Source organism: Hylaeus anthracinus, unplaced genomic scaffold (assembly GCF_026225885.1).
Source record: "Hylaeus anthracinus isolate JK02 unplaced genomic scaffold, UHH_iyHylAnth1.0_haploid 11989, whole genome shotgun sequence".
NCBI lineage: Eukaryota > Metazoa > Arthropoda > Insecta > Hymenoptera > Colletidae > Hylaeus > Hylaeus anthracinus.
Window position 1 is genome coordinate 11,017,154 of NW_026534337.1, and position 10,318 is coordinate 11,027,471.

At 47.3% G+C, this 10,318-nt stretch overlaps 1 protein-coding gene across 45 annotated transcripts in view; it reads right to left on the bottom strand.

Annotated features, from left to right (window-relative positions):
- Nucleotides 1–10,318, bottom strand: part of LOC128887865 (twitchin) — a 91,853-nt gene that overhangs the window by 29,205 nt on the left and 52,330 nt on the right. For all 45 annotated transcript variants that reach the window (XM_054144266.1, XM_054144265.1, XM_054144302.1 and 42 more), the window contains 23 exons: nt 9,598–9,723; nt 9,335–9,479; nt 9,067–9,206; nt 8,854–8,998; nt 8,367–8,508; nt 8,165–8,289; nt 7,714–8,067; nt 7,434–7,640; nt 6,996–7,304; nt 6,329–6,919; nt 5,907–6,212; nt 5,147–5,449; nt 4,780–5,064; nt 4,374–4,685; nt 3,917–4,219; nt 3,560–3,841; nt 3,004–3,303; nt 2,577–2,879; nt 1,910–2,497; nt 1,461–1,763; nt 1,027–1,328; nt 407–686; nt 15–320 (listed from right to left, as the gene is read on the bottom strand). In XM_054144266.1, coding sequence (XP_054000241.1) covers nt 15–320; nt 407–686; nt 1,027–1,328; nt 1,461–1,763; nt 1,910–2,497; nt 2,577–2,879; nt 3,004–3,303; nt 3,560–3,841; nt 3,917–4,219; nt 4,374–4,685; nt 4,780–5,064; nt 5,147–5,449; nt 5,907–6,212; nt 6,329–6,919; nt 6,996–7,304; nt 7,434–7,640; nt 7,714–8,067; nt 8,165–8,289; nt 8,367–8,508; nt 8,854–8,998; nt 9,067–9,206; nt 9,335–9,479; nt 9,598–9,723 — 6,457 coding nt within the window. The remainder of the gene's footprint in view (nt 1–14; nt 321–406; nt 687–1,026; nt 1,329–1,460; nt 1,764–1,909; nt 2,498–2,576; nt 2,880–3,003; nt 3,304–3,559; nt 3,842–3,916; nt 4,220–4,373; nt 4,686–4,779; nt 5,065–5,146; nt 5,450–5,906; nt 6,213–6,328; nt 6,920–6,995; nt 7,305–7,433; nt 7,641–7,713; nt 8,068–8,164; nt 8,290–8,366; nt 8,509–8,853; nt 8,999–9,066; nt 9,207–9,334; nt 9,480–9,597; nt 9,724–10,318) is intronic.

Genomic DNA, 10,318 nt, shown 5'->3' on the forward strand with positions numbered 1-10,318 from the left:
GTAATCGCGCTTACAGAACCGTGGTTTGGCGACAACACTCCTGGAAGTGTCACTGGGTTCGCTAGGTCCAGCTCTGTTGACAGCTACGACTCTGAATTCGTATTCGTGGCCTTCCACGATGCCGTCGGTGACCTTGGCGACGGTGCGGTCTCCTTGGACCTTTGCAACGTCTATCCACTGTCTACCTTCCTTGTCTCTCATCTGTATGATGTACTTCTCGATGGGTGCACCGCCGTCGTCCTTCGGTGGCGCCCATTCCAGGTCAACGAAGTCCTTGTCCCAGTTTTTGATTTCTGGACGGCCGGGTTTCCCAGGTTCGTCTGAAATCATCGCGTTTGTTAGCGTTTACACGGTACACTTTGAGCTGGTATAATCGCTCATTCTTTCGTTACGAAAGATGTCGTACCGAATGGATTCTTGGCGACGATGGACTTCTCGGTCTCCAGCTCGTCGGATTCGCCCTCTCTGTTCACCGCCTTCACCCGGAATTTGTAAGGTTTCCCCTCCTGGAGTCCCGTCACCGTGGCTTCCGGTTCGACGGACTTTCCGCATGGGATCCATTGTCCAGTTAGGGGGTCCAGTTTCTCGATTTCGTAGTACTCGACGGGCACGCCGCCGTCATCTTCGGGTTTCTCCCACTTCAGCTTGCAGCCGTGCTTGTTCACGTCGGACACCTCCAGGGGACCCTGAACGGTGGAATTATTTCGATGAAATAGAATCGAAGAAATTCACTCACGCGCAAATAAATATTTAGAAAATATTTTGTGACGAAACATCAAAATTATAAAATATTTAATTTAATTAAATGATTATTTTATGATTTCATATATATAATATTATTTTTTATTGTTAGTTAAGTGATTTATGTTAATGAAATAATTTTATGGAATGTTTGTTATAGTAATTGAAAATGGAGTAATTAAGTAAGTTAATGGGAAATATAAATTAATTTTTATACCTTTTATATCAGGGTTTATTAAAATTTAATTATCACGACAATAAAAGATTTATTTAAATATTATATACCTTCGGCTTGCTCGGTTTACCGATAACCAGTATCTCGATCTCGGCCGTGTCCTCGCCCACTTCGTTCTTCGCTTTGATGACGTACTTTCCGCTGTGAACTCGTTTCGCTTTCAACATGACGAATTTCGTGTTGTAATCGATATTGTCGATACGTAGCGTGTCGTCGGAAACGAGCTCCTTGTCTTTGAACACCCACGTTACATCTGGAGGCGGTTCTCCGATGATGTTCACGTCCAAGGTCATGGTGAGACCACATTTCACAGTTATAGGCTGCAGGTTGGTACGGTCGATGTACGGTTTCACTGCAAGAGTTTCGATTATTGGATCACATAAAATTATGAACGTGTTTGAAATAAAAGGATACGTATACTAATTGTATTCTATCGCAAAGTTTATCCTCGTTTACAAAAGAAACGATAAATGGATATACTCACGGTAACGAGCCTTGGCAGTGTGAGGATTGGTAGGCTCGCTAGGTTCACCAGGGCCAGCTTTGTTGACGGCTCGGACCCTGAACTGATATTGGTTTCCTTCTACCAATCTGGTTACCGTTCCCACGCATTTAGGTCCTTCGACCTCGGCAGCCTTCACGTACGTAGTGCCAAGCTTGTCTTTCATTTCGATGATGTATCCGGTAATAGGTGCGCCACCGTCTCTTATCGGCGGTTCCCACTTGAGTTTTACCATGTTCTCGGACCAGTCTACGATCTCTGGGAGACCGGGTGCGGCAGGAGGATCTAGAAGAAAATTTAGAAACGTAGAATTACGATTGAACCGAAGAGGTAGTTTCTTTCTACAAATAAAGTTATTTGTTATTTATTTAAGTTCTCGTTATCTCGTTGTGCCGAAACTCAACGATATTATCGCGAAGTATTCGACGTACCATACGGATTCTTAGCGACGATGGCAGTGTCCGTCTGCAGAGGTTCCGACTCGCCTTCCTCGTTCACAGCCTTGACTCGGAACTCGTACTTTTTACCAGGTTCCAAGCCGGTGATCGCGTGCTCTGTTTTGTCGGGATCGCAGATACCAGCGGGCACCCATCGACCCGTCGTCACGTCCATCTTTTCGATTATGTAACTGGACAGAGGCAGACCGCCATCGTCCTTTGGCTTGCTCCACTTTAGCTTGCATCCCTCTTTGTGGACATCGGTCACCTCCAGCGGACCCTCGGGCTTTCCAGGTCTGTCGAGGATGATGATCTCGACGTCAGCCTCGTCTTGACCCGAATCGTTTACGGCTTTGATGGTGTATTTGCCGCTGAGCTTGCGACTGGTGTCCGTCAGGTGGATCTTCGTCAGGTAATCTTCGTTATCGATCTTGACGTTTGCTCCGGTCTGCAGAACCGCTCCAGCGAAGTTCCAGGTGACGGTTGGAGGTGGTTCACCTTCGACGTCGACTTCCAGTCTCACCGCTTGACCTGCTCTTACCTTGATCGACTGCAGTTTGTCGCGGTTGATGTGTGGTTTCACTGGAACAAGAGAAATTAATCGACGTTTAAAGCATCGTCTGAGGTCGCTCTAAAACGCAAATCACCGAGGGACACTTACGGTGTCGCGCCTTTGCGGTGTGCGGTTTGGTCGAATCGCTGGGCTCGGATGGTCCAGCTTTGTTCACAGCGCGAACACGGAATTGGTAAACCGAGCCCTTCTTCAGGCCTGTAACGCGTCCTTTTGGTTGAGGCGATTCGGTCACCGTTGCTTCCTGCCACTGGGTGGACGGTTTCTCTTTCATTTCGATGATGTAGCCCGTGATGGCTGCTCCGCCGCTATCTTTGGGTGGTTCCCATTTCAGGTCGACGCGATCCACGTCCCAATCCTCGAATTCTGGTACACCAGGCTTACTGGCTACGTCTGTAAATCATCGTGAATCTTGTTACTCCAACAAGACATGTATAAACACTATAAATTTATCGAATCTACTTATGAGAGCTAGAAAACACTCTTGTTTCGCGAAGGTAACATAAGGAATTCTTACCATAAGGATTCTTTGCAAGAGTCGTGCTATCGGTGACCAGTGGTTCGGATTCGCCTTCTTCGTTGATGGCCTTGACTCTGAATTCGTATTCGTGGCCTTCTTGGAGACCTTTGATATCCATTTCGGTGTCCGAGGTGCGTCCGACTGGGACCCATCTTCCCGTGGCCTTGTCGAGCTTCTCGACTTGGTAGCTGGTGACGGGCTTGCCGCCGTCGTCCTCTGGTTTTCCCCATTTCAGCTTGCATCCGCTCTTCGTCACGTCTGATACCTTCAGAGGGCCCTTTGGTTTACCAGGAGCGGCTGTTAACGTGCAAACATTCCGTCAAGTATCATACTGCTCCAGAGATTATCGAAGGGTCAGTGCCTATGCCTGAGGGCCATAACTGACCCCACCCTCGTGTAAAGTACAAAAGCGTAAAGTGAGATTAGATCCAGATTAGTAGAGATATAATTAATTTTCAGAAAACTTCATTTGTATAAATTATGTATTAACATTAATATATTTTTGTTCCAAACTGGTAGTCAATGGTAGTTATCCGAACGAAACGAGACTTACAAAGAATCGTAACTTCCACTTCAGCCTCGTCTTCGCCGTGTGGGTTCACAGCTTTTATTTTCCACACCCCGGTGTTCTTGCGCAGGCAGTCGCTGATGGTGATCTTGGTGTTGTAGTCGACGTTAACGATTTCGATGTTCTCTTCGGTCTTCACCGCCATGTTGGCGTGATACCATGTGATCTCTGGCGGTGGTTCGCCACGGACGTCCACGTCGTACTTGATCATCTTGCCAGCACGCACCGTAATCGGTTTCAAGTTTGTGCGATCGATCCTCGGTTTCACTGAAGGGAAAATAACGAGATTCATTTATACTTCGTTCCGTGGCAGAAACACGAAAAGAAGAAACGAATACTTACGAGCCTTGTGTTTGCATATCTGCATTCTCGAGGCGTCGGACGGAGGAGATGGGCCAGCCTTGTTCACCGCGATGATCCTGAACTGATACTCTCCGCGTTCCTTCAAGTCGGCAACCTTAGCCTCGAGCTGGTTTCCGGGCACCTCCATGGCTTTCTCCCAGTCCGGCTTGTAGCGATCTTTCTTCTCGATGATGTACTTCTCGATCGGTGCTCCGCCATCGAAGTCTGGCGCGGTCCATTTCAGACTTATGGACTCGTTGTCGTAGTCGGTGATCTCTGGCGTTCCAGGCTTGTGGGGTTCGTCTGCAAATCGGAAACAGCATTTAGATAGCAAAAACAAATAGCTAGGAAGAATTTTGCCCGGACTGGCGAAGAGGTATGTATTTCTAATCATTTTTATCGTGGCAGTTACGCTAGTATCGGTATAATTCCTAGCTGTTCGATTTGATAGACCTACCGTATGGATTCTTCGCGATGATAGGGCGTTCGCTCTCGAGAGGTTCGGAATCGCCCTCGTCGTTAACCGCGGTAACGCGGAACTTGTATTCGCTGCCAGGGTTTAATCCAGTCACCTCGAACTCCGTCAACGGCGAGTTCCCCGGGACCTTGCCCACTCTGACCCACTTGCCAGTCTTCGTATCCAGCTTCTCGATTTCGTATTCTTTTATAGGAACACCGCCGTCGTCCTCTGGTTTCTCCCACTTCACTTTGGCGGATGTGGCGGTGACATCCGTCACTTGCAACGGGCCTTTCGGTGCGTCTGGCTTTCCTGAAGAACGAACGAACAATCGATGAGCAACTCACTGTTAGCAACTGTAGATCGATGAGTTCTTCTACTTTTTTTAGCTTTTTTGAAAGCTTACCAAGAACAGTGAGCTCCACAGTCTCCTCGTCCTTGCCGTTGGCATTCTCGGCGATGAGAGTGTACTTCCCAGTGTCCTTGCGCATCGCGTTAACGATCGTAAAGTCTGTATGATAATCGACGTTCTCGATCTTGATGCGTTCCGTGTTCGTCAGAGGGATGTTGTCTCTCCAGATCCATTTGGCTTCTGGAGGCGGTTCGCCGGTGATGTCGACGGACCACTTGTGCGTGCGACCAGCCTTGATGATCACCGATTTGAAGTTGCTCCTGTCGATCCTCGGTTTCACTGAAACATCGCGTCGTCGCGGTTCGGTCGAAGCTCGAAGTAAAGGACGAATATAAATCGTAATCGTGGAGGGTACACTTACGGTTTTTGTGCTTGCAGAGATGGTTGTCCGTGGGCTCGCTAGGCGAGCCAGGACCTGCTTTGTTGTGGGCGCGGACTCGGAACTGATAGACCATCTTTTCCTTCAGACCCTCCACCTTTGCCTCTGGATTGGCGTCGGCAGTTTTCGCTACCTCGATCCAATCTGGTGAAAATTTGTCCTTCATCTCGACGGTGTAGTGAGTGATCGGTCTTCCTCCATCGGTCTCTGGCTTATCCCACTTCAAGGACACGCTGACGTTGTCGTAGTCGAATATTTGTGGCTTGCCAGGCTTGCCAGGCTCGTCTGGTAAGGGAATAGAATAATAAAATTAAGAATTGCTCGTTCTAATCAAAATTACCTCAAGCGCAACTTTAAACTGGAATTACTATAAGTTATTAATTTTATGAAAACATATTAAAAATTCCTAGAGTTATGATTTTTTTAGTAAAAAAAAATGGTTCCTTTTACGCATTGCCTCCTTGCTGATTTTTTTTCGTCATTTTGAAAATTTGATACAAATTCTTTGCCGTGATATTCTCGTTCTGAAAGGTTCAAACTAATATCCTGAATTTTTATGAGTCGTTCGGAACGATACCCGTTTAAACATGGCTGAGGCCATCGGGATCCCTTGTGACCGGCGCGTTATTTTCAGAACGTGTGACCTCGGAGGGTTAACCTTTTGCGGTCCTATGCCGAGAGAGCTACCCCACCGAAATCAGAAAATTTGGAGCGCAAAGGATTAAATTACGTGATACTTTACCGTAAGGATTCTTGGCAAGAATGGCTTCGTCCACCTCGAGTGGTTCGGATTCGCCCTCCTTGTTGACGGCCTTCACGCGGAACTTGTACTTCTTTTTGGGAGTTAGGCCGCTGAAGGTGAAGCTGTCTTCGTTGGGTCCAACTTCACCAGCGGGGACCCACCGTCCCGTTTCCATGTCCATTTTCTCCAGAACGTAACCGGTGATGTCTGTACCGCCGTTGTCCTCGGGTTTCTGCCATTTCACTTTCACGTGATCTGAACGCACCTCCTCCACTTTCAGCGGTCCTTTCGGGCTGGATGGTTTATCTAGAAAATGATGTACATCTCTCGTGAGTTTCGTAAATGAAGAAGTAGTAGCTTGATAGATTCGATTGAGTAAGAAACAATTGATTTTTGGATTGATATTAAGCAGTAGAACGTACCAAGGACAACAACGTCTGCGACGCTCTCGCACGTTCCGGAGCTGTTCGACAGGACCAGCTTGTATTTTCCTGAATCCGGCCTGGTGGTTTTTCTCACGGTGAGCACGGTATTCCTTTCGTATTTGTCGATCGTGATTCTTTCGGCAGAGTCTTGGACGAGCTCCTTGGTTCCAAGGAACCAGTGGACCTCTGGCTCCGGTTCGCCGTCGTACTTGATGTCGTACTTGATCACTTGACTCTTCTTCACGATGAGATTGGTCAAGCCCTCGCCAACGATGAACGGTTTGACGAAACGGCTCTTGGCTATGATCGGTTTCGTGGCGTCGGAAGGTTCGCCAGGACCAGCTTTATTCACTGCTCTGATCCTGAATTCGTATTGGGTGCCTTCTTTCAGACCGTCGATGGTCGCCTCGGTCACGTCGCCTTGGATCTCTTTCCCCTTCACCCATTCCTTGCCGAATTTCTCTTTGTATTCGATTATATAACCCGTGATCGGCGCTCCGCCATCGTTCTCAGGCTTCGTCCACTTCAGGTCGGCGTGATCCTTGTCCCAGTCGGTCACGTCCACGTTCGTTGGTTTGCCAGGCTCGTCTGTCGCGAAAAATAACGTCCCGTGAACAAATTTTTCATTCTATTTACATACGTTTACCAACTATTCTTTACGTACCCCATGGATCTTTCGCGAGCACTGGTTTCGCGAACATCGCTGGCTCGCTGGAGCCGAGCTTGTTCACCGCCCGGATGCGAAACTTGTACTCCTTCTTCGCGACGAGGTCCTCGACTTTGTAGACGCACTTCTCGCCAGGCATTACCTCGCCGACGCTGTCCCATTGCGACTTCAAGCTGAGATCGAGACGCTCGATCACGTACTTCGTGATGGGCGATCCACCGTCGTCCTTCGAAGGCTTCCAGGACACCACGCAAGAGTTCTGGAAGATCTCGTTCACGTCGACGTCTGTGGGTGGTGCTGGCACGTCTGATGAAGGTTTGTAGAAATTGTTAATAACATAAATGATAAAAAAGTGATATTTTTACGGTTGAAAACCGTTCTAGTGGTTTCGCTGAAGAATCATGCGAATTGAGTACCTTTAAGTTTTTTAATTACCTTGCATGACAATGTTTACATCCTTGACTTCCTCGCCTTGGTTGTTGCCAATCTTCACTTGGTAAATACCAGATTGGTCACGAGATGGTTTCTTGACCTTGAACGTGATCTTATCCTCGCCGACCACCACCTCGACCTCCTTCAACGGCAACGGTTTGCCGTCTTTCATCAGCTTGGCTTCTACCTGGCTTTGCTTCGTGCCCTCGACTAGAAGAGCAGATTGATAATAGTAGAAAATGCTCGATCCTCCAAGATAAAACAAGTAGAATTTCGATCTTACTCTTGAAAGGAACAACGAAGACGATCGGTGCGCTGCAAGGACCCTCGACCTTGTCAGGAACTTCGACGATGGGCTTGCTCTCGCCCTTCTTGACCGTGAGTTTGCAGCTGCTCGATAGCTGTCCACTTTCGCAGGTGATCTCACCATCGTCGGTCATCTCTACGCTGTTGAAGACCAACTGGTGCTTGCCACCTCCCAGATTCTTGATCTCCACCCGATCGCTGGGCTTGATCGGCTCGCCATTGAACTTCCACTCGGCTGGAGCAGTCTGGTCCTGGAGCTCCACATCCAACACCAACTTCTCTCTTTCCACGGCCACGGTGTCCTTCAATTTCTTGTTGAAACGATTCGCGTCTGAAAAATTCAGTTACGTTCATCAACGAACCATTCGTGGATCGATCCCGTGGAAATCCATGGAAATCCCGTTTAAAGCGACGTTCGATGAACTCACAGTTTACGACTATTTCAGCTTCTGTCTTGTCGGCGTTGCTCACGCACGAGTATTGGCCAGCATCCGTGACTTTCACGTCCTTGATAATGAGCTTCCTCTTCCTGCCTTCTTCCTTGATTTGTACCCTGCAAGATAACGATTATATAATCCCCGATCGCTGTTTCCAACAGGTTGCGCCGAAGAAACTGGGCGATATAACTACCTCTTGTCGGGTACTATTTCCTGGTCACCCTTGAACCATTTCACTTCGCCACCCTCGTCGTCCAACTCGCAGAGCAGAGTCAGCGTCTCCTTTTCTACGAGCTGCTGGGACTTCAGTACCTTCACGAATTTGTAAGGATACTCTGCGAAGGCAAACGGATGTGTTGTAATCGTGAGAAACTCGACGGATAGTTTTAGAATTTAACCCTCCGAGGTCCCAACGACCCCAGCCATGTTTAAACGATTGCCGCGTTGCCAGTATCGTTTCAAACGATTCGTAAAAATTCAGGATATTAGTTTGAACCTTTCAGAACGAGAATATCGTGGCAAACAATTTTTATCAAATATCCAAAATGGCGAAAAAAAAATTGTAACTCTGGCAATTTTTAATATATTTTCATAAAATTAATAACTTATAGTGATTCTAGCTTCATTTTGACAGCGGGTGACCGCGAAGGGTTAATTTAGTTAGAAATAGGACAACGCACCGACGACGGTAAGGACAGTTTCAGTCTTGTCGGGTTGCTTGTTGAGTTTACAGATATATTCGCCGCTGTCCTCGAGCGTGGCGCTCTTAATGGTCAATCGGCAGACGCCAGTCATGTCCTTCGATATGCTGATATTGTCGCCATCCTGCGAGAAAAATTGATCAGATACTTGGGTCCCAAGTTTTTCGTACGACGTTTACTCGATAATATTACCTCGAGCTTCGTCTTTCCTTTGTACCACGAAACTTGAGCAAGATTGGAGCTGACGGTACACTCCATAAAGACTTCGTGCTTGGTGAAACCACTCGTCTTCTTCGAGAGTGGTTTGGTGAACGTGTAGGTCGGATCCGGTTCTAAGTAACGAGGAAAAGCAATCGTTAGTACATAGAGGCTCGTAGTTGATAACGATAACCGGAATACGAACGTTCATGTTTTAAAAATACATGAACGTTCGCAAGAATTTATTGAATCAATCTCTAACCCTCGACATTGAGGAAGCCAGTGCTCGAAACCCCTGAAATTTCGATGGTGTATTTGCCGGTGTCCTCGACCTTGGGACCCACGATGATGAGCTGGTAGCAATCCTCTTCGTTCTTGAATTTGTACTTGGCCGAGGGGAACAATTCCTAAACAGGACGAACGAACTATATGAATTTCTCGTGGCTTGATATCCTATAGAATTAAATAGTTTTCCAAGCATCGACGTTGTCTCGGTGACAACGTAAGCAGGTGGAATCGACTTACGTCTTTTCTGAAGAACCATTTCGGTTTGCAGTTCGGTTTCGAGAAGTTCGCCTCGAACACGACCTTTTTGTCTTTGCCCTCCTTGGCGTACTGGTCCACGAGCGGCTTCAGGAAGCTCTCTTGTTTCTGCGAATAAGAGCGGCCTGTTAATCGAGGATTTTTCGCGAACGGTTCGCCGTTACATCCAAGTAATGCTGTTTCAACAACGACAGCGTCGCTAGGCATACAAGGAAGAAGAAGAGTTAGAAGAATTGAAAAAAATCGAAGGCGATCGTGGTCAAAAGAATCAGCCACAAAGTGTCTCGTCCCAGCGAGAGAGTACGCAAAAAGTTCGTACGAAAAAATTGGTCGAAAAATAAAAAAGCGGAGGAAAACGTATTTGTGGTCGACGAAGACGAGTCTATCGAAGGCTGCGAAAAGGCGGCACGACGGCATCGAAAACGGCTGCGACGAGAAAAGATCTAACCAAAAATATGTATCCAGGTGTGTCAAAAATAAAAAATATTCGTTGTTCGCAAAAATGGTTCCATTTGCAAGATATATTGGCCGAGGAGGGCGCCACGATTAGATACGAGAAAGAACAGTAATCGACAGAGGTTCGAAGCTTTACTTTTTTAGAGAAACCGTGCGTGAGCACGGGTTCAAGGAAAGAATTGAGAAAAATATAGATAGGAAGAGAGAGAGAGAGAGAGAGAGAGAGAGAGAGAGAGAGAGAGAAATT